The following is a 24,482-nucleotide window of genomic DNA, read 5'->3' on the forward strand; positions in this document are numbered from 1 at the left end:
TCAGTCCTGCTCAGCGGGAATGGTCCCTACAGAGCTTCCCCCTCCTACCTTTGGTTTAGTGACTAGTTTGTTAGTAATATAATTGTGTAATACTGCTGTTCTCCTTACAGCTTCTCCTAAGACTCAAATACCACAAAAGTCCAGCCGTGAAGCAACACAGGGTTACACCCAGGACCTCTCAGCCATCAGCACGGCCCCTCCTATTAGTTTCCAGACCCCCCTTGCCCTGCTCCACCACCCGGATGGTTTCATCTCAGGCTGCACTACGCGTCTTGCCTTGCACATAAATTCAGATGTAGCATTTCAGCTGTCAGCTGGAATCTTTCGGCTGTAATATTTCAAGCGATGTCTCCCACAAGGCAAAACAGAAAAGTCCAATGCAGTTATCACCTCCTTCCAAGGGAAAGGATCGCGATTTAACTCTTAGTGCACCCTCATCGCTCAGATCCAGCGAGTCCTTTCCTTGTATTAGTGGGAGTGAGTAGATCCATCATCCCCAATAGGAGAGTCTTCCTATTGGGAAAAACACCTCCCAGTCCGACTACACCAAATTTAGAGCGCCAGTTTTCTAATTTAATCAAATATTTAGAAAGCCAAGCACTGTTTTTTCCTGAAACAACTAAAATGATGGACACATATGGAGCACCATCTCACGAGACGTTAGATAAATAAGACCTGACACTGGAAAACAGCAAGAACATTATTTAACTTTCATGATCAAAGCTCTTCCTGCAAATGATACACCCGGGCACTAGCACAGTTGCCCTCTGCCTAGCGATTGCGGTGTTTGCTTTAGAAACCTGAGAGCGCGTCCTGTGGGCTTCTGTAAGCTGACAAGAGGCGGCAAGGTCACAGTGAAGCGAAGCTGGTTGTTGTAGCTGACAGCTCATTAAACAAGGCTTTTAATTAATGGGAGAGGGTAGTAACTTTCTTTTGGAGCCTCCTAGGTAAGGAATGAAATTAACCTGCCTCTTCCCTACCCCCCCAGAAGAGAGCAAGGCCAACCAACATTTTACTCAGGAACATTTTTTCCCATGTGGAGCACAGCAGAAAATAGGGTGCTATAGTAAAGCAACCTGTCTCCAGGCTAGAGTCAACCTTTTTTGGGGGGGGAAAAAGTCCCCCACACGACTCCATACCTACCTGATAAGCATTAATTCAACAGATGAAATACAACCAAGGGCTCAAACAGGCAAACAATTAAGCACATGGCTAAACCTAAGCAACACAAACCAAAAACACTACTGAAATAGGTGAAGTCTTTTAAATGTTTGTGCTTGCTCTGAGCCAAAGCTGTCCGGAATTCCAGAAGTCCCAGTGTAACATGGATACATTATTAATTTGTGAGAAATTCAGAAATGTCCAAGCAAAGATCACGGTGCAGACAGGGACTGTGCTACGGTTGCTTGTGCAGGGCAGTAGGTACTTCAAGGTACCTAAGGTCTACCTGAACTACTTTTATAGGTAAATAGCTATATAGTTATTGCTGTATATGCACTTCTTGTATGAATACTCTTTCTCCAGCTGGTGGTTTTCTCTCTCAGGTTGGGTGCAAGCTCCTTCCCACGGTGTAGCATCACTGCTGAAGGCACATGGCTCTCACTGCAGAAGACACACACCGGGTAGCTCCAATGCAGCCAGCGCAGCCAGGTCTCTGCGTGGAGCACCCCCGGCAGCACTTCTACAGCCAGTCATCGCTTCCACTGGCAAGACTACGCCATACCATAAGGTGGCCATCAAGACAGGTTTGTCTTTACACAGCCCATCTGAAAATCCAGCTGCCCCAAGCCCGGCCGGCGGCTGCTTTCCGGGGTGTGCGGGAGCAGTGGGGGACCAGAGAGAGTTTGGAGACCACCTGCAGCAACTCCAGGCAGGCAGGGAGCCGGCGATGCTGGAAATCTGCTGCAGAGCCGCTGAGCCTTGACGGCTGCTGGTTCTCAAGCCCAGGCGGATGAAAGCTGTCTCAGGTACGTCGGAGTCGGCTGCGTCGCGTGCCCGACGGCTCTGAAGCTCTGAAAGAGCTGCTAGGAGCTGAGCTCCTTGGAAAAACCGGCTGTGCTCCTGGGCGCTGAGTGCTTTCGCAAAAACACTGGCTCAGAGGATATGATTAAACTCTTATTTCTTTTCATGCCCTTACTGTCCAAATAACCTAATTACAAGTGCTCCCTGAGAGGCTGGGGTGGGGGGGGAAACGACGACGACAGGGGACACGACAGCAGAGGCATTCAAAGCACAAAAGGCCGGGTCCGCGCTGCTTTGGCGTATTTTAGTTCTCAAACACTCTCCTGCGTGGTTATTAACATGATTAAGTGTTACTCTGGCAGGAGGGCTGCTGGAAAATGCTGCTAATTACCTTTCCAGCACTGGGCATCCAGAATCTGCCGGTTAGCAGCAAGAACAGTTTTCTTTTACGTGCAGGATTTGCTGTTCACTTCTTCTGCCAGGTTTTTCTTGTGCAAACCTCACAGTGTTTACAGCATTAATACTAATGCATATTTATAGCAATGCGTTTTTCTTTTAGTCAGTGAAAAATAACTAATAACAGAAAATAGCTTTAGTATTTCTCATCTAGGTTCCTTTGAGAGCAGGCTAGGAAAATAGAAGAGCTATGCTTGCTCTGCTCGAAAGAGGCTGCTTTGAGACAAACATTAGCTGAAAGGGTACAAAATTTCCTGTTTTTTCCGCTGGAACCTGAGATGATCAAGGAGCAGAGGAGGGAAGTTACCGTTCCTGTTAATTTGTGTAGAGGAGAACTGAGGATTTCAAACACTGCTTATTCTTTGAGTGAGACACCAGCAGGCGGAGGGCGGGTCACATTCACCTGATGCCTCTCTATTTTAAGTTGTATATGAAATAGATACACAGGTGTCGGGCTTTAGCACTGCAAGATGAAAGATCCACGTCCTCACCGTCAAGGGCACTGTGGCTGAGGTCTGTGACACACTGGCCCACCTCCCCGACTTTGCCTGGTCTGGATTGAGCCAGTCCAAGAAAATCTTCTTGGCAGATCCCTACCCAAGAGGTCACTTGTGTGATGGCACGCTAGTCTTGAGGTGCTCAGGCCTTGTGCCATTACTAATTGCCCAGCCAGCCCCGTCTCACCAGGAAATTAGGGGAACTGTTTTACTTTAACCAATTTCCTCTTCCATTCCCAAGCGCAGTGCTCTCTTCAGTGTGCTGCTCTCTGCTCCAAGAGCTGGGTCAGATGCCTGTGAAACAAGATGCCTTGTCTTTCCGTTTCTGAACCCTTCTATCACGTTATTAATCAAAAAAAAGCTGCTGCCCTCATTTTTTTAAAAAACCAAACCCACTCAAGTGAGTGTCTTGATCCACCACGCTTTCTGTGGAACTCAGATCCAATTGCTGGTGGCCCCTCCTCGTCATGGGCATCATACCTGGCTCCAACCAGTTCTTAATGAAGTCCAAGGCTCTTGATAGTTCAACCAGGATTGTACCCACCACGACCATTAGGCCCTGAGCAGGGGAATCTGCATCAGCAGAACTGGCAGAAGGCCTACCTACTCCTTAGCCAAGGTATAACGCCAACAGTTCAAATTGCTGCATATTAGGAGACTTGTGTATGTGAAATTACAACAAACATGCTTGCTTTCCCCCAAATCCAGGTGCACATCATGTTGCTCGAGTTCTTTTTTTTTTTAGGGTCCATATCACTGCCAGTGAGTTCTATAACACTTTAGTGCAAAATACACCTTTGTGCAAAACAGTTGCTGCCCCTTTTAATCTATACTGGGCACATGCACATATGTATGCATTTATGTGTATGTAAAATAGGATGGCATAAGAAAGATAAATTTCATATTGAAAACAGCTATCTACCCAAACAAGGACGAAAATTGCTTTCGTTAGAATGCAAGCACTCATCATTATGTTTAAAATAAAATTAATTGACTGTACCTCAGCACTGTAAACCAAGACAGAATAGGTTTCTATGAACTGGAAGTCCTCCTATGCTAATTCATCAAATTACACTTAGCTGTAATAGCTTCTTGAAATTCCCACATCCTATTACCTCTGGAGTCTGAGATCTCCAAGTGATCTTCAGGCTTAGGTTTGCATCACAAAATGAAATGAGAAATGGTTTCACGGTATATACATACCATAATGCAGCAGTACTATGGCAGCTCAATAGCTTATGGATTTAAGGGCAATTATGAAAAGAAGAGAGAGTTGAAAATCAGGCATGTCATTACCCTTGCTCCCATGAACCTGTCTTTCAGCACAATCCAAGAAAGCAAGAAGACAAAAGCTTTGTTACAACAGAATAGGGCAGAGACGTCTGTGGCTGTCAGCTTCTTTAAAGCCAGTAAATACAGGTAGTTAGTCAAAGTCCACAGAATAGAAAAGGGAGCAGTCCTTTTAAGAAAGAGTTTCAGCGTCAGACCATCTTCACCAAAAATCCGACTGCATTCCCTACGAAAAGAAAAGAGTTTAGAACTCAGCTAGGATTTTCCTTAGCATTCACTCCAGCACAACAAACATTCATTAGACTTTTATCACATTCAATTAGGTGCTTTTCCTAAATACTCCACACACCCATAAGAATCTATTGTTTAATTCACATAGAGAAAATAACCTACAATCTTCTTAAAACAGCAATTTGGCAAACAGAAAGGAAGTAACTTACCTGGAATAATCGCGCTCTACGCAACAATAATCCCAGGGGCTCACAGACAGAAAGGAAGGTTATCTGTTGTGCATCGACAGTTCTCAGACTCTGCCTTTGAGGCCAGGAACAGGGGGATTATAACTGCCATTTTTTTCTCTGTAGCTTGACAATTTTTTCTTGCTTTGCTCCAAAACCTGTTTTTATTCTTATTGCAATATACTCTCAAACATGGCCAAGTACGCTTTAAGAATTGCCTAAAGATACTCAAAAATCACAGACACATCACCATGGTGGGAAAGTGAGGCACCAGCCAGTGGGACTGAGCCAGTCAAACAAGAGTGTAAGAAAAGGGAGGAAAGGGGAGGGAAAGGTATTTAACGGCTTTATTTTATTATACAGTGAAAAGTTGTGTTCACTTAGAGACATTTCCTTGTGGATTAAATTGCAAACAAAATCTCTAGCTTCCCAAACGCTGTGTCACACACAACTTAAGTGAGCTGTTTGCTTTTTAGGATTTCATGGAAGGGAAGGGTCAGCTCAGAAGACACTGCTTTTGGGGACAGCACCCCTGTGCAAGGCGGTACCTGCGTGGGCTAAGGGGAGATCGGGTACTCAGGCATCCAGCTTGATTAAAGGCACATCACCGCACCCCTCCTGAAACATCTCTACCTTTCCCAAATTGGCAAGAATGTTGTTTAGCAACTCCATCGTCTGCATTCTTGCTTAAAGGTATTCCTCAAAATATTCCCGGTACGATTCATTTCTTGACGTGGCAGGCCCTATGACACGTCTATTTAAAACAGGAGAGGTCCCGCAAGTGAATGCTTCGTAACACTGAAACACCAATGGAGTGAACCAAGGTACCATCAATCTCCAACTCATCCTCAGGAGGCAACATTAAGGGACGAATGTAAATGCCATGAGGCCTCGGGGCCCCAAAGTATTCAGTCAAATATGGCTGTGTTTTCAAGATTGCTAAAGCACTAATCATGTAGAACTAATTAGTAACTTCAAAGATTGCACTGCAATGTGAAGTCAAAAACATTTGTTATTCGGGGGATGGCGGCGGCGGTGTAATAATTATCCTGATTTGGCTTTGCCTTTAAAGACAGAATCGTTTTCAGGTCTCCTAAACCATTTTTAGTAATTTTGGGGAATTCTGCTGCTGAAAATATTGCAGTTTTTTACTATTAAGAATGGAAACCATCACTCTCCTTTTGAGGAAAGTAGAATGATAACATCTATGTAATACATGAGATCAGCTACGTCTTACCCTAAATGATTCTGTGATTCTACTTAATAACCATTCGTTCCCTGCTGCCACTAAAATGACGTGGGGTACAAAGCAGTCACTTCTGGTAATAATAAATTCATTTCTCAAACTCTGTGCCAGTGTGTTCAACAAGTAAACACTCAGACAGGCGGATCTGCTAATTATCTCCTTCACTCTGGTTGACCTCAATGTTCTTAGCAGTCAGCCAGTTCTCCAAAGATCAGAACAGAAACGTTACACACAGAAAGAGAATAGCCAGTGGTGTGTATCATTTATCTGAGATGCAAAGCAAAATACCCAGTGAAGCAAATAAATTAATACTTAAGTTTGACAGTAGGCTTTTGCATCACCAATTTCAACAGGAGTTAAAGGTGATGAGTTTCTTTGTGTGAGAATGGACTCACTGGTAGCACACACTCAAATGTTTGTTGACACACAGGTGTAGCAGTTTACGTTTAAAAGATGTTTTTCTCCCCTTGAGAGCGAGGTGGATGCAGAGGGTGATTCTGAGCTCAGACTACATCTCACTTCAAGACAGCTGTCCTCTGACCTGGACACACCGTGGCTGTGTCACCGTTGCATGACACCAGAGTCAGGATGTCCCGTCTCCTGGCAAGAACAGATCTGCATTATGAACTACAGACCTGTACCAAGCCTGGTCTCTCCAAACCAGCAGAAATTCAGCCAGCAATTTTGAGGCACGATTGGATCGTTACGTGGTTGTAAATCCAACCTCTCTCAGAAGCTGTCAGGATCTGTCATAGAGGAAACAAGCTTGTGCTGTGTTAAAACAAGAGAGGAAGGTGCTTGGGCTGCTTACAGTACAGTTAAGGTTAAGTACCCCAGCGCTGTGTCGATAGTGTGCAAAAGCAACGGCAAAACCATCCAGGCACATCACTCTGCTGGAGCCTGCAAGGCAGCAGGAAAAGCTCTTCTACAAATGTGAAGAAATTATACCCCTGTCATCCATCGTGGCCCCCCGCTGCCAGAGAGACGCTGGGAATAAGCCCGGCGCTTCTGCTGCTCCATCCCCGGGGAGGGTGGGTGGCTTCCAAAGCCAAAAAGGTGGGAGGGCGGGGGATGCCAGAATGGGTCAGGTTTTGTTGTCCTGCAGATCTCTAGGATGTCTGCACACAGACAAACTCAGAGCAGTCAGGAGGATGGACTCTGAATCGCGCTGACTGTAAATCCTGGGAAGGAGGAAGCCTCAGTGATTATTACATTATTCTGAGTTGGACTCTGTGGGCTGGTCAACTATTTGGGAGAGGCAGTTGCGGCAATGCTGCAAATGTCACTTATCTCTGAGTTCCCAGAAGCAGTGGGAGGGATGAGCACAGATTCACAGCTCGGAAAAGAAATCTGGAAACACTTCACAGGCCCCAGGCAATGGACTGCTCAAGCAGATGGAAGAGCCTCCATCACACACAGCAGCATACAATGACCGGACAAAACAGGGGCCAGCGGTTCCTCACCTCTCAATTAAAAATAAACAGCAAAGACTTGTGACAGGGTTGTGCTGAGCGAGACAGAGACCTGATGAATTCGCCTCTGTGCCTGGGAGAATTCCACAAATAATGCTCAGCGAGTGAGGAGATAGGAAGAATACTTTATTTTCCCAGTCATGGCTACAGTAGATTGCCTCAGGCTTTGTGAGGGCTGGTTGCTCAGTGGTTAAACTCAGCCTCTTTGGCATGCAACTAAAATTAAACTTGCAGGAGTCATCACGACATGACAGTGATTAAAACCCTGGGCTCGGGAGAGATGGCTCCATGGATCCCTCCCCATACAGCTAATATCTGTAGGCTGTTGACTTAAAGGCAGAGACATATCTATGGGCAGCTGACCCTGAAACTATGACACAAATTATTTCCAAATGCACAAGAAGTCTATTTAAAACCTGCCCTCTAACATAAATAGCTCTTTTTATTTGCAGGTAGCCCTCAGCCACCAGCTCTGGGCGGCGTGCCACGCTCTCAGGAATTACAGCACCTCAGGCAGTCATGTAGCTTTGCCTCTGGCACCCACTAAATAGCCTGCGTCGCCTCTTAGGTATTCTGATGCCAGCCCCTGCAGAAGAATGGGTTTATTCACCCCTGACGCACAGCAGCCTCTGGAGTGTAATGCAGCAGCTGGTTTTAAAACAGCTTGCAGAAAAAAACAGAGCTAACAGACGCTACCTGGGGTAATGTGAATACGGCGAATGTAATTACATCACCCGGATTAAAACTTGGCCAGGCCACCAGTGACATTACGGTAGCGAGAAGCGCCGCGGGACCTTTGGTGAGCACAAGTTGTTACTATGTCATTTGGTCCTTCTATCCAAATGATAGCATCTGCTGCAATAAAATATCTTCCAGCTCCGTTTCAGGAGACGGACACCAAACAGAGTAATGGTGGTTAAGCAACCGGTGAATTGTTTTCCAAGACTGATCAAGTTCGCAATTTGCTTCTTGTCTGAACATTAAGAAGGAGCCTGTCCGGCTGCATTTGTCTGCTCAAGAGCTGGAGCAAAAGAAAAGCGAATTGTGCGTGAAGCCTTCACGCAGGCAGTGGCTGGCTCGGGGGACAGCACCATGGGAATGCTGTCGCCCCCCCAAGGAATGGCCCAAGGGAAGCCCTGTTTTGTGCTGCTGGTCTCCCTCCCTACCACAGAGCCATCTGGGGTAGGAGCAGCTTCAGGCAACAGAGATCCTCATCTCTCCTCTGAAAAGACCCTTGCAGCGAAGATCTAGATCTGCAGTGTTGTTCCAGAAGTGGCCGGGGACACTGGGCTGAGCTACTGCTGCAACACCGATGGAGAGATTTGTAGGTGACAAACTTGCAGATGACAGATGACAGCGAGTACCAGCTACTTATGACTCTGTTTTTACTTCAAGTGATGCTCACATCTTGTTATCCTTCGTGCTAGAAAACCAACCCTTCCCACCATGTTCATCTTTCATTAAATCTGCACCTACCTACACTTTTCCTAGCCAGTGCCTCAAGGCTGCACAGTGCCTGCAGGACCAACTGCAGCTATTACATCGTGGATGTATTCTGGCAGAAAGCTGCTGCACGTCACAGTCTTGTCCTTGAGAAGCCAAGAGAATGGATGGGGAGGCAAAATTTATTGACATTGAATGTATTATCCACCTATTCCAAATTATAACTCTGTTAGGATCCTATGCCAACTCTGTGGAGCGTCTTCTGCTGTGGTAAATACCAGCAGGGTTAGATTTCCTATCGCTGAGCTTACTGAGCTCATTTTATTCACCTGATCTGATGATGATCATTGATGATGATCTGATGATACTGGTTATTTTATTCACCGCTAATGCAAGGAGTTTTCAAGCTTTTTGTGTGGGACTCTTTATCTACAATACCGAGGGGATACCAAAAGCTGTGTATTCTTCCCCAAGACAACTTTGCTGAAATGCAGCAGGGACGTAATAACCTTGAGTTCATTTCTAAGACCACAAAATTTAATCTCTAAGGTAAAGCGTGAAAGGTAAAAAATACACAATTTACAATCTCAAAGATTATAAAACTTTCAGAAAGCCAATCTAAAGTTAAAGACTGAGACTCCTATGGTGGGATTTATTAAAGTAACAGTGGCTCTGTACAACTTTGCCAGCCTGGGGCAGCACTCTGCAAGTCACTCTCATGATTGCTGATATCTGCCAAGGTATCACAGACACTGTTTGTTCTCATCAACTGGGAATATCTGCTGGACAAAATGTCATATGTCTTTAAAGCGCCTAGTGAGTAACTACATTCTCTTGAAACACAACGACAAATCACCTCTGGACTCTGAAGTAGGTCTGGAATCGCTACAGGATGGGCTTTATTGACAAGAATTAGCTACTCCATAGAAATAAAACCAGCCAAAGAAGCAACAAGAAATTTTACAGAATGTAATAAAAAGCCCTGTAACAGGAAAAATACCAAGAACACAGCCGATTTATTTAGCTTTGAAAATAGCCCTGTTCTGGGTAGGAGGCTGGGTTAAACGACCTCCTAAGATCCTTTCCAAACTGAATCTGTCTATAACTCTGTTAAAAACTATCAATGATGCTTTGCAATTTTTAAGTCATCAGAAAATCAAGCGCTCATCCTGAAGAGATGCCCATTCCCATACTCAAACTGGAAGAGTTTGGCTTCTCAAATCGTAACACGGCACAGACCAAAGTAGTCGGTCCCCATGATGAAGTCCGTACTTGCCAGCAGTTACCTCCTCCCTGGGATGTGAGTTCCCGACGTATCTGGAATAGGAAATACTCGGGGAAGATGCCCATCAGCTCTAACACTGGTCTCCTGTTTCCACACATTCACAAACCTACTTCACATCTCTGTGTGTGCAGATATTCCTCTGGGCATGTAAGCATGGGTCCGCAGCTTTAAAAGCTGAACTCCTAACAGCTGGGGAAATGTATCAATTATTTAAGCATACTGATATTATGCATTGCCCAAAATTTTGCTCAGACGATATATAATCAACCAACTAACTGCAGAGGATCTATCTGCAGGGATATTTATTCTCCTTCTTCCTTATCTGCTGTGCATTTGTTATTGCTTTATCCCATACCCAGAAGCCAAGCTGACACCGTTAACGTTCTTACAAATACTCCAGCAAGAATCTGAATGAAGGCATCGTTAATGTACAAAGCACTAGGGTTTTCAGAGAAGCAGTTAATTAAGTGCAACTGTTCAATTTCAGTCACGCTGATCTGACAGAAATGATAATTTAGGGCCAAATTGCAGATCCTGGCAAAAGCAGCCGAGGGAAGAATTTGGCCCTGCTACGCTCCAGCCTGACAGTCACAAATTGAATTCCCTGTGTGCTCAATGACAGCTGTGCCGAACCCTCTGTCAGCGCGAACAAGGTAGAGGCCACACGCTGGTTAATATCGTGCAGAACAGACAAATCTGCTGAAGTCAATAAGATTGTTTTCAAAGCAAGTCCGCACTGGAGTAACCGAATTGGTTCCCAGCTCCAAATTATCCCGTGAATTTCTTCCCTCCACGGGCAAGGTGTGTTACCTCTCGGCAAGCTGAATTTAGTTCTGTCCTTTCAAGCAGCTTCTGTGTCACTGTTTGATCGGTAGAATAATAGAAGTGGAGGAGGAACCGTGAAATTAATTGTCCCAGAACGTGGTGGCACTTCCAAGCCCTGAGGACAGGTTACATACGGCTTTCTTAACAACAGGCTAGGGTGAAGCTAAGCCAGCTTGGTCCTGCTGCAGTGCTGGTGGTTGGTCTGGATGATCTCACTGGGTTCCCCTCTAACCTTGTATTTGTATGATGTCACAGTGGCTACTGAAGAGGGATTTGTAAATTTTCACCCCTGCAGACTAATGCTACAGTTAGTATTATGGACTACTTTGCACTTGAGCTTGACAGTTCAATTACAACACACAGCCACGTGGCTTAAGGAAAGGCGGGAGTCAGAGGGATGTCTTCCACCGGCTCTCACAACACAGAGGAAGAGGTATTTCCATGTGGAGCCTGACGGAAGATGGAAGGAAGCCTTCCCATCATTTCCTCAGGATGACAGCCACTCAGCTATGCCAACTTACCCCTCAGAGTTACAGGGGGAGGAGAGCCACGAGTCTGCAACCTGCTTAAATTCCTACCACACATAAAAGGAGAGTAATAGGATGCTCTTCCTCCATGCTATGATCCAGCAGGAGGAGGAAAGGGCAGTTTTTCTCCTGCTATACGTACTGAGCACAGAGAGCAAGCCATGGTCTTCCCCGTGGAAACCACCTCCTCAGCTTTGAGCATCTTTATTCTCAACTATGAGTTGTTTTGGTTGCACTTTACACTACTGTTCTATCATAAATGGACCAGAATGGATTAATTAATGGCCCAATCCAGACAAGAACACAAAAGATAGAGATATTAGATAACATAATAGCAAGATTATAAGCAAATGACTGACCTTTGCAACTCAGTAAAAAAACGCTCTTACAATCAATTATCCATTTATTCAAGCACATATCACTCATCTGTTAGCCTTCTGTAAGCTATTTATGAATGAGATTTTCTGCAGCATGACCTTTACTCTGCCTTCTGACACCATGGGTCAAACCGAGAAGAGCAGTGATCTCAGTCCACAGAAATCAGGATGTTTAAAGGGATATTGCCACAACAAAGCCTACCTGAATTTTTTGATTGGAGACTGCTTTTCCTGCGCAGTTGCAAGGTGCCCAGAATAATAAATGGGAAAAACCATAATGTTCCAGTTTGTTGAGAACCAAGTCATGAAAAAAGGACAGTCAAAGGTCTCATACGTGATTTTGACAAACTGTGTGGTCCCAACCCAGGAGGAAAAGACGGACAAAATGATCAGAAATCTCCAGATAAGTTTGAGAAATGTGGATGTGCAAGACTGGCATCGTGTCTGTCCTTCAGCTTCTTGGCTGCTGGTCTCTGTGTGCGTTTGTGTTCCTTCTTCTCCTGAAAGAAAAAAAAAAAATAGAAAAAGAGAAGAGTTGCACACATAATGAATGCATTCAAAACAATTCTTGGCAAAATCTCCCCCTCTGATCCAGACGCAATCCATCCCTTGCCTCCTCCCTATAATTCCTCTATGTCCCACAAACTTTGAAATCCTGCATGAAATACTTCAGTAATACCGTCTCTGTCATTTCAAGGGGATAGGTACAAAATACAAACACAGTATCAGGCCTGAGGTAACAGCGTTACAGTTAAGCTGTTGCCACTGTTTGCTTTACCAGCCCTTCTTTCCTTCTGTCAGCCAAATCTCTAGAATAGAGCTACATCCCTTGGAACCAACTACATTATAAAGTCAATTACTGTGCATGTGTGCAACATAAAAGCTATCTGAGCCTGTACATCTGAAGCCAGGAACAAGTTCTTATTATTCAAGATTTTAACTCAATAATAACTTTTATTTGTAAGCTGGGAGGGGAAAAAGAAATAGGTTGGTGGTTTTATATACCCAAGCAGAGAAAGGATTTTTTCAGTCAAGTCAGTGGATTTACATTTTTGAAGTTAAAAAAGGTACATGGACAAAACTGAAGCTTGGCATGCCTAGAAATAAACCTCTACACATAAACAAGGAGGAATCAGAAAGTAGTCATTTCCCACTTTAGTACCGTACTTTTCAGGTCTAATCTGCAGATCACTGCAGGTTTCCTTACAGAAGTGTAGAGAATTTAATCTTGCTGACTGGTGACTTGCTCTCCAGACACAGCTTCCAGGGATGCAACCCACGAACCCTATTTTAATTTCACAGATCCCAGCTGAAAACAACGGCTTGAACTGCGTTGGATGCTGAGGAGCACTAACACCGTTGCCCCGTGAGCTCATGTGGCATCAATGAGCTTCAGCCATTTACCCCATGAGACCACACCACGTCAGTTTGAGAGAAGAAACAGGAGTTCCTTCTGAAAATCATGACCTGCAGCTGTTCTTAACTATTACTATCAGTTATCACTGACATCAACACATGACATGATATACGATAAGAAACAATATAATTGTCGATGTTAAGAGGAGGTATAGATCCACTGCAGTGAGAGCATACACTGTCCTACATTCAACTTAAATGTGAAAAAGATACCCTTTCAGACTCAGGTTTGAATTTCCTTTTATATTACTGTTTCTGCTACAGCCATAAGGGAATGTCAAACACAGGATCCAAGTTATTACGTTAGACCAACATTACACCTAAAAACCGATTCATCATAGCAGGGAGCACATTTGCAATCAAGAATTTTCCTAACCAGGACACAGAGCTTTTTGTAATTTCATTGTATGCTGTACCATTTTTCAGTATTCAGTGGCTCCATTGTTTAGTGGCGAATCAAGAATTTAAATAAAATTACAGTTTTATTAAAAACATGCAGAGGATAATCAGACACAGCTCTGCAAATGCAAGCATCATTTTAGCATTCTCTTTGGCTGCTGAGAGAAAATAGGTATTTTTATGGTGTTAATAATGACTGACATCTTCTATTAAATGGTAAATTTGCAAGTTAGAATGGCTTAAAAAGAATACATTATGTAACATCCACTTGCAGTTTTTCCTGCTACCTTCTTCAGCTAACAGTTAAAATAATCACACGACGATAGCGGACTAAAGCACCTTTATCCATGCTTTCTGTCTTTCAATTACCAAATAAATACGTAATTGCTGTTACTATGCGTGACACTACCATTAGCATTTGACTTGGATTTTTATAGTCCCAGGTTTGACTGTTAGGGAAAGGCACAGAAATACACACTTGTTGCAAGTCCTACCTTGGATTTAAAGACCTGTGTAAGTTTTAGCCTGATTAAATGCACAGTGGGGAGTTTGTGTAAGTGCTTAATCGGCAGGATTCATCCCATGTAATGTAGTTAGCAAATAATCGTGTATTCAGGCTAAACGTGTTGTCTAGGGCCCCTTTGTATTTAATGATAAAGGACAGGCATGGTGAGAAGGTAGCTGATTTCATCCTCACATATATCTAAGTCCACCAGAGGCACTTATCTCTCCCTAGACTAGATATTTACATTTAAGTGAAATTGAGATGGATCCCCAGCCCAGGTGACACAGTGGCTTGACAGTTGCTTTCAAAATCCATGGGATGTGCACACCTAAATCTTGGCCAAGGAATCAAAAGGGTAAGAAATATCTTTAAAAGGAATTACAGGGCTTGAACTCAACGACACACAGCAAGCAGGCACACAATTTATACTTAATAGGTTTCAGGATTTCTAAGCGTGAAGCTGGGGCTGGACTGAGCTAGAATGTAGCACTCGTGTTCAGATACTGAATGATATGCTAATGAGGAGAAAACAAATTGATCAGCCAAAGTGGTTGGTAGATAGCATTTTACAACTAGCAAGGTAGTAGAAATCCTTGGTGTTTGCATTTAGTTCAGTCTGAAACAACCCAACAGATTTACCCTGTCAAGAGCACAGAAACAATTTGAGAACTCAACAAGGATGAAACGACAGGGAAAGAATGCAGATGCCACTGCAGGTGACACATGAAGATGACACTGGTCAATGGCAAACGGTGTTGAAAGGCAGCTGACAGAAATACCCCTACACGGTCCTTTTGTCTATAATATAATTCTCGCTTGTGATGTCTATGCCACAAGATGGTAACAGAAAAGCCTTTTGCTTTCATGTTTTCAGACAAGTGAGATGAGGAAAACCAAAACCTACCGCTTCTCTCCTGAACTCTTTTGACTATTTAGGAACTACAACCTCAAAAATAATATTCTTTATATTTGCTTACCTACTTGTCAGGTCAGTCCTACTTAGACCTCACTGATGAGGAAGGGAAGATCAGGATAAAAAGGGGAAATTAAAAAATGCAAAACGAATGTTTAGAAGAGTATGATGTCAAGGCACTACTCTTTTCTCAAGGGGACTGAAGTCCTTTCTTAGAGAAGATGGTTTCTGATTTTGAATGTACCCTAGTGCCAGCATGCACAGAGTTATTTCAGCCTGATATCTGCAAAACTGCAAATACATTGTTTTTTTGGTATCTTAGGTATGACCTTTACTGCAAAATGCTTTATCATCCGCTCCTTGCAGCAATAATTGCATACAATATTTTTCTGAGGGTTTCCATCAAGAGAATACTTCTGGAGTACGAGATCCCTCCGTTTTCCAAAACAAGAAGAAAATGGTTGGCTCTTGCTGCCACCAATGGTGAGGCGATAAGAGAAAGGCTCATCTCTCACAGTTCCAGTGAGCAAGGGAGATGCAACCTGTTCTTCCTCCCTTTTTGCTCACAGTATCTACACAGACAGTCTTCCAAAGAACTTGGACAGTTAAATTATTTCAGTCATTTAACGGCTTTCTCCTCCTCAACAGTACAATTCAGCAGACTCAAAGGCCTGTGGCTGCATATTGTAATTGCTCCCATCCCATCCCTGCTGGTGACGGATGGACATCATGGTAAAGAAGTCTGTGTTCACCATACCTACAGGTTCATTTGAGCTAAACCTCTGCAGTAAAGTGGGTGACACATTCCTGACAGAGGCCCTGATGTGCAGCTGATCGATGATCTGAACTGTGGCGGTCTTCCCTAGATATCCTTCCACCTGTTGCTCCTTCTCTTCCTCTTCATCAGACCATCCATGGTATGAGCTGAGATTGACATTGTCTTTGAGAAGGAACACGGCTGGCTCTTAAGGGTCCTGGTCTCTGGCCAGGCTGAAGCTGAGGAAACATAACCACTTTGTAAAAACTAACTTGTGTGCTAAAGTTAATCATCCTTTCAAGACCTTCTATGCCTACTGGCCTTATGGTTTCTCAGTTATCTAACATGTTACGCGTACCTACTGAGGCCCAGGCTTTTTCCTCCCATCCTTGCTTCCTTCCCGCTAACCCCGGTTTGCACACAGGCACAGGAAGGACTTTCATGTGGCTGTGCTGTTCGCAGCACCGTAAACCAACGTCAACATGCTCGGACTCTGCACCATCTTTCAAAAGACAGACGAAAGAGGCCTCTCGCAGGCATGCTGTGACGCCGGGAATGCGGCTGTTATGCCTACCTGATCTGCTCTGCCTCTCGACTCTGCTGTGCCGACAGATTCCCGAGGGACTTCGATTCTGCAGCTCAAGAATGGGAGCAGCAGAATCTTCAGCAACAGATAGAGGGGAGAGCTGCCTAGTCATGCCTCTGTGTCTGCTGGGGCAGTTGCCTCCTGGCTTGCATTGGATGACAGATGATCGTGAGGCACCTGAGAAGAAAGAGTTCGCATCAGTTTGGCTGTAAACTCCCTGGAGGAAAGCGGGGCTTTCAAACACTCTGTCAGTGAAATGCATACAAACGATTCAGCGGGAGAAAGGAAGCACACTGCAAAAATCAAGGTTTCAGCTCTGGTCAGAATAAAGTAAATAAGTAAGTAAATAAATACTTAACTCTCTCCCCCCTTACAGAAAAAAAAAGTGCTGTATGAAAACCAGTCTTTCCCCTGAAGAAACGAGAGCCCTCTGCTGCAGTAAATTCTTATCCCCACGGCTCCATCCATAGGGTCTGAACAGGCAAAGGAATTTGTACTCACGTGGGCCCCTTCCTGAGCACTGACACTGAATCAGGTAAAAGGAGAGGTCACCATTCTCCCTTAGGGTGGAAAGCAGGGCTGAGGAACCACTGCCTCCTGGAGTCAGTGGTGACAGTGTCTCCAGAGGAGAGCTCCCCCTTTCCATCCTCCAGAATGATCCTTGAGACTCTTGTATGGGATGAAGCCACGGCCACTGACAGGTCTTTTGGATGAAGACTTCTGTTAAGCCATTGAAGACGCAAGTTTTAAGCCTTTACGTGCACCAAATCAGAATCTCCACATCTTCAGAGAAGTTGCTTTTTCTTCTTCGGCTAGGTGCAGGCAACACCGAAATGCTGCATTTCACACAGAGGCTGTATAGAGGCACAAGGCAGCAGACAAGACCCAGGTCCCAGAAATACCAGTGGTACCAGATGAAAAGTTTGCCAGTGAGAAGGACACCACATTTTACAAGTAAGAGCTTGAAGGAATGGATTAAGAACCAGCAAACAGAAGAATGCAGTGCTGGAATCTGGCAGAGCGAGCCTGGAGATCTTGCGTGTACTCCTGAATTTACTGAAGGGTATCTGCGTAGGAGGTCAACACATGAGCAGCACAAGAGAGTCCTCTTCTCAGAAAGTCAAGATGACAGGCCATTTTGGGAAGTATAAATATGTGTTCACGGTCAGTCAAGATCACCCACTGCTTGTTTTGCAGCTGCTACTTCAACTGGTGACCATCTTCCCTCATCTTACAGAAGATGCACATACCCAGAGCAGCCACTGACCTTGCCATGATTTGGAAGGATTTAATTTGACAATCACACCTATTTCACATTGTAAAGAATACAAAAATAGACACCAACCCCATGTATAAGGTGCCCAATGTGGCAGACATCCCAGAGGGCAACATTCTTCATTGCAAGATGTACCATTCCAGTGCGCTTTGTGCAAATAAATCCATGCCAAACAACAACATAAAAGCATACTCTAAAGCAAGGACTGTATTGAAGATTCAAGTGACTGCATAAATCAACATTCTTTTGCCAGAGGAAGTTCAGAGGGTTTGTATAACTGTCAATGAACCATGAGCTATGTTTGATTCACCAGGCCTAATTACAAAGATTGCAAAGGAAGACACGTATAGAATATGGTATTATACAGACAAATCCTCTCTCACCATTTTTAGAGCCTCCAAGGTCAGTTTTTACCCACCATGTAGACAAGTGACCGAACCGGCAGCTAACCCCTTAGAGATACCTTTCTCAAAGATGCTCTTCCCTTTCTCCTCTGTTCAGTATGAGAGAACGCTGACACAAGGAGGATGCCCAAGTCCAGGTCCCACCTTCCCACATAGTTCTACAAATTCAACCAATGCTGCATACAAGCCACGGTCAATGACACTAGACCCACAAAAGTCGACTTTGAAGGATTAAGACCTATATGATGTCTAAGCACTGTATCATCTCTCTTCATTTTTTTATAAGCATCACTCTCTGCAGAGCTTTTTAGAACCTACTGGATATTTTCAGACCTTTAAAAAGCTATTCACCTTCATGTATTTTCTTTTCATTGGAGAAAATAATGATCTAACAGCCACACTACTACCCCCTCTATTCCTTTTATAACTCCGAGCCTTACTCCTCCTACTTGTAACAAACAAGGATAATATTACCTACTTTGTAAACATCCTGCAAGGCACTCTGAGGTTGAAAAGTACATGAGAAATGGCAGCCCTGGACCATTCACCCCACCAGAAGCAGCATAACTCCTTTGACAGCAGAAAGTTAGTTCCAGCCTTCACGACATTAAGACAATCAGTACTTTTTGGGCTAAATATTCAAAAAGGCACTTAGGAATTTTCAGGTCCCCAACTTAAAGAAGTTTTATTTTCAGAAAGCATTCGCTGACTGCCTGTCCCGAGAGAATCAGCCACCAAGGTGCCTCGACCCAAATCACTACTCGCTTTGATATGCATCATTTAAAGAGATTTCATTAAGTTGAAAGACACATGCTACATCTCAATTCAGATATAATTTAGAACAAGACCGAGAATCACATTACACTCAGCAGAAGTCTAGCAGATGAGCCACAACCAAAATTTCAAGGAACCTATTTTTCCTCACACGTAAAAAGAGCTCTGAGTTATTTATATCTGGTACAACAAAGCAGCATCAATCTTTTCCCATACATTGAGAAACTCGGCAGTTGAGACCAAAACTGCAATTCAAGAGATTGCATTTAATCGAAAGTCACTGCATGATTTACTGAATTCCTCTTCCCTTATGCCTGAAAGCGATCGGATAGCACGGCAATTTATCAGTATTTCATTGGTACAGCTAGAAAGCCTGGGCCATCTAATGCTACTGAATCTGAACATATTTTAAGGCTATACTTTGAAAGGGAAGGTGAATAGATATATGCTGGGCTAACTTATCCAAACCTGCTATCAGCAGCAAGGACAACAAATCACCAGTTATACAGGGCAGCAATGAAACCTCGCGTGGGTGCAAAGTTACCCCAGATGAGAGGAAGGGAAGGCAGAACTCATGTAACTCCGGTTCTTAGTCTCACACAGCAATTATCAGCTATCAAGCAGGGATCCACTAAGACCCGTTTAGAGGGATCAAGAGCAGCATTTTCCATGGAACTTCTGTATACATTTATAAAACCCACGCGCTTATGGAGGCCTCATAGTTTTAGGCAGTGAGACCATGTCCTCCCCAGAGAGGACAACAGCAGGGTGCTGCCCTAACTTGCCTCATCCAAATGGAGAAGCAACTATGTACTAAAAAGGTACCATAATACACCTCCTTCAGAGCAAAGGAGTGACACTGCTTGGGTGGGATTCATTTGACTTATTTTAGATGTCAACCTTAGGATGAGAAAAATAGTGCCCTGGGACTACCTGCATCTCCCTGTAACTATACATGGAATAACACAATCATAGAATGGTTTGGGTTGGAAGGGATCTTTAAAGGTCATCTAGTCCAACCTTCCTGCAATGAGCAGGGACATCTTCAACTAGATCCTTCTCCAAGGAGACCTTATAGCAGCCTTCCAGTATCTGAAGGGGGCCTACAAGAAAGTTGGAGAGGGACTTTTTACAAGGGTATGTAGTGATAGGATGAGGATGAATGGCTTCAAACTGGAAGAGGGGAGATTTGGATGAGATATTAGGAAGAAATTTTTCACTATAAGGGTGGTGAGGCACCGGAACAAGTTGTCCAGGGAAGCTGCAGAGGACAATTCCCTGGAAATGTTCAAGGCCAGGTTGGATGGGGCTTTGAGCAACCTGGTCTAGTGGGAGGTGTCCCTGCCCATGGCAGCGGGGTTGGAACTAGTTGATCTTTAAGGTCCCTTCAAACCTAAACCATTCTATGATTGTATAATCAGGTTGCTCAGAGCCCCGTCCAAACTGACCTTGGACAACCATCCTGAGCAGAGATGTTTACGCTGGGTGTGACTTTTTACCTGACCTTCTTTTAACCTGACTCCTCGATGTAAGAGGTTGCACAGATATCTGTAACTCACTGGGCACAGAAGCCTCATCCAGTTTCTGTAGACTGACACAGTCAATTCTGAGCATGAACGCAGTTCGTGGCTTTCGCAGAGATGAATCACAGGCTGAGAATGACTCTACGTTTTGGGCATCATTTGATATTTTAAGGGAATGCTACGGAGGAGACTGAGAAAAAACTAACAAATAGGAAAAACCTTGCCAGACTGCCAGATCTTGCTACTAGAAGTGTTCCTTCATTACTTAGGGTTATAATCAAGTGTCAAAGCAACACTTGACCCATGGGATTGACAAAGGAGGAAAGGGAGAACTGGAAAGGTCCGCACATGATTGCGTCAAGCACATCTTAATGAGTCAAATCCATCTGGATAACTTTTCATTATTGGGTAAAAACAAACCCATGCTCTTTCCCATTTTCCATTATTGTGTTTCAGCAATTTTTTTTTCTTGCCCTGCAAATATTGATGCTTTATAGTAAAGAAGTAAGGCCATTTCTATGCATGTGGAGACCAACGCGAAACCAGCAAGGGGAACCTGTGGCTTTCCACATGCTTCTAACAAAATCTGTCCTTGTCTTGCATTAATTATTATATACTTATCCCAGTGTACTTCAATTTAGCAAGGTAATTATGCTTGTGACTACCCTAAACGACATGATTAATATCACTGAAGTCCATGCCTTTTCACGTTCTTGAACACCGTTCTGAGTGCTCTCTGCGGGAGCAGGTGATCACCGTGCGCTGCTGCTGCTGCTGTGTCCATTCAAACCAGGAACCAGCAGCACATGCCTTGTCCTGACAACCTTTTCACCATCCGTCTGTAAACTATGTGCAGGTCCCTTGACCCCTGCAAAGATGCGACACATGACTCGTGGCTTTTCATTCATATACAGATTTCCATGTGCAGCTGACACAGTCAGAAAAGATGCCTCCCCCCCCCCCCCGGTATTTTGCAGGGGGCTTGGAGAGAAAGGATTATGCTTTGAGGCTCAAGAACAATTCTTTTCATATTATCTTCATGTTGATGATGTACTTAGCATGCGACAGCACTGCTTGGAACACAAAAAAAACCCCACCCATGCCATTTCATCTGAGACAGCTTTTCTGGTCCAAAGTTTTTACTGAAAACGGATCAAATGGACTGCCAGTAAAATAAGCAATGCAACATAAAAATGCAGCCCTGGAAGTAATTTTTACAGCCAGGTCATCACAGAATTGATTTTTTCTTTTTCCTTTCTTTTTTAACCAACTGCCCTCATGGAAATTTAGAAGGTCTCAAACAGCTAACTTGATTCCCTTCTGAAAGCCATCCATGCATTGAGGACACTGGATTACCAACATAAAGTGTTGGTTTATTTACAGACAGCAACAGCTGGCTTGCTGGTATGCGCTAAAATACATCCTCTTTTTTTGATTACACAACTAAATCGATGGCTAAATAGGTGATGGAAATGAGCTGGATAGTTTCTTCGCATTATGTTCCCAAAGCCCCACAGAGCAGTGGTCACCTGCGGCTACCACTGTAGTCAGGAGAGAGACCAGCTTTTCCAAAAAGTCAGTCAAGGCATCTAAAATCTACTTTTTCCTCATTCAGTATTAAAATATGCTTGTTCTACCATGTCCTCGAAATCTCAGCTCCTAATATGTCATTGTTTTCGCATTGACAAAATGATGTCTTCATACCACTGCCACCGAAACAATTGCTGGGTTTTGACAGATGGATGGAGGTAGAAGCCAGTCTGGTGTTATGTGGAAAGTACGTCAATTGAATGTTCCTGCTAAATTGGGCCCCAGTGAAAGAATTGACAACATTTCCTTTACACTGCCGTGTTACCTGTTAAGAGTGAGCATCCGCAGCGATGACGGACACGCTCACACATCACAAGCCTATTGTTTCCAGCAGCCTGTGAACACGCTCACGTTGACAACACTCAGTTCACGATCGTGAGGGCTGGAGACTTTTGCAATCAAATCCTGGTCTTAATGCTGCGCAGTAAGGAGAAGTCGATGTGAATTTTGCGGCCAGGGAAATATCGGATGCACGTGGCCCTACAGGAAAGGGGACTGAGTTGCGCTGCTATTGGTAGAGGTGAAGAGAGCTTATTCTGTCCATTTTACAACAACAGAACCTCATTAGGTTGGATTAGCCATGGGTTTAATTGGATTGTTTGCTACTGTTAGCGCACAACTGGGGGCAGGGCTATCCAACACCATCAATCCAATGGCAAGTTAGGTCCATAGCTTATTTCATTTCAGCCAAAGGGACTGCCTGTAAAATCAAATCCTGCCCTTCCTTATGCTGGCGTAAACCCACAGCAACTCAGTACAATCAGCAAAGCTGTTCTGGGCATACACTGAAGTACCTGAAGATAATAGCTAAACCGGGAAGTTAAAATTCAAGGGAAAACTCTCCCCAACTTTTAACGAGTTCAGAACCAGCAGTTTGACTCAGGACATGAAGCCGTAATTACATTTGCTAAAATCAAGCAAACAAACATTGGGGAGGCTGTCTTTGCAGACAGTCTACTCCACAGGTTTGAGAAGCATCTCTTGTTCAGTGAAGAAAAATCATTTCACCATGTGAAACGTGTAGAAATTATGTTCTCCATTTAAATACAACCTTCTGAGACACGGCAGTGGTCACTGTGTATTAGAGTTCTACATGTATTTTTGTTCAGAGTAATGCCTTGTTCATTTACTATTTGCTTGTTCTGGAAGTTTTTATGTTTGAAGGGGACGAGAAGGTTACAACAATTTTTCTTTTTGTCCTAGAGGAAAACAAGATTTTCAGATTTTAATGAAAAACAAATGACTCAGTGATAGTGTACAACATTTCTTTTGTACTATGATTAACCAGTGTCAAGAGCAGGAAGCAAAAAAGCAGATATTTTTGTTGTAGTTTACGAGTGACATCCATCAGCAATTTCTGCCAATTATCCTTTCAGTGTCTGTACACAGCCGTTCACTCTAAATCAGCAGACAGCAACTTCACTCGCAATTAGAAATCTCAACAACTTCCATGTGCCCTCCTATCCTTGCTATAAAGTGAACAAAGAGGCAGCAGAGGGAGTAAATAACTTAAATTTCACATCCTGTAACTAACTTAGTGCCTGATCAAGGATGTGTCACTCTACACCCTTGCACCTAATTACCCTTCAAGATGAGCCTAATTGTCAGGGGACGAAATCCAGGTTAGACAGTCAAAAAAAATTCCCCCTGTACACACCAGTCATGTCTTGTGCTTTGGTACCAAATCTCACCCACACAGTTTCCCACCTCCCACTGCTCTGACTCCCGCCAACGCACTCCGCTCCGGATCGGAACCAACACTGCAATGGCAGTGCCACGGTCTCTCCCTGTTGCATCATCCAACGCCTGGGGAAAGGCCACCCTCAAGTCCCACATCACACCCGGGGAGAAGGAAAGCTCTGACTACAGTTATCATTAAGTGCCTGAAAAATGGTTTCAGAGCAGAGACAAATGACAGAGATACCGGTCGGGGATGGTCAAGGTGTATCTGACTCTGCCTTAGATGACACAATTAACTTCCTGAAGTCACCTTCCAGCCCTGCATCTCCTTGGCTTTGTGATGGTCACGGTATGGGACCTAGTCCCAAGCTGCTAACTTCTGATTTAAGATCCAGACAGCTGAATAATAAGGCCATGGACCTTGATTCCACTTATAACTAAGATCTGGAAGAGAAGTACAACAACCGAAACTAATATATGAACGGCAAGAACACCTGAAAATAACTGGAGAGACTAAGCATGCATCAATAAATCAAAGAGAAAAGATGCGCCCAACTCTGCCAACTGTAATACCATAAGTCAGTTTTGAGCAAAAGAAATATAAAAAGCTAATGAGAAGCAGTTGAGTACATCTGCATCTAACACTATGAGATCTGGAAACTTCAGGAATTCAGAATTAAATTAAAACAACCGGTATCGGGCAGGACCATCTGTACATGGCCACCTCAGTTATGAAACAACCTGGGATTCCACCTGGTCCTGGCACCTGCAGCATGTATTTGCTCCCAGCTTCTTTGGTTGCCACAGAAGCTGGTTTTGGA

General features: G+C 44.0%; 1 protein-coding gene across 1 annotated transcript in view; it reads right to left on the minus strand.

Annotated features, from left to right (window-relative positions):
• SLC35F4 (solute carrier family 35, member F4) overlaps positions 1-24,482 on the minus strand; it is a 35,249-nt gene that overhangs the window by 7,228 nt on the left and 3,539 nt on the right. Inside the window, exons 3-5 of the mRNA XM_009893962.1 lie at positions 16,403-16,591; positions 12,041-12,338; positions 4,212-4,431 (exon numbers count right to left, since the gene is read on the minus strand). Of these exons, the coding sequence (XP_009892264.1) occupies positions 4,212-4,431; positions 12,041-12,338; positions 16,403-16,591 (707 nt within the window). The remainder of the gene's footprint in view (positions 1-4,211; positions 4,432-12,040; positions 12,339-16,402; positions 16,592-24,482) is intronic.

Source organism: Charadrius vociferus, unplaced genomic scaffold, assembly GCF_000708025.1.
Source record: "Charadrius vociferus isolate BGI_N301 unplaced genomic scaffold, ASM70802v2 scaffold49, whole genome shotgun sequence".
In the NCBI taxonomy this organism is placed as follows: Eukaryota; Metazoa; Chordata; class Aves; order Charadriiformes; family Charadriidae; genus Charadrius; species Charadrius vociferus.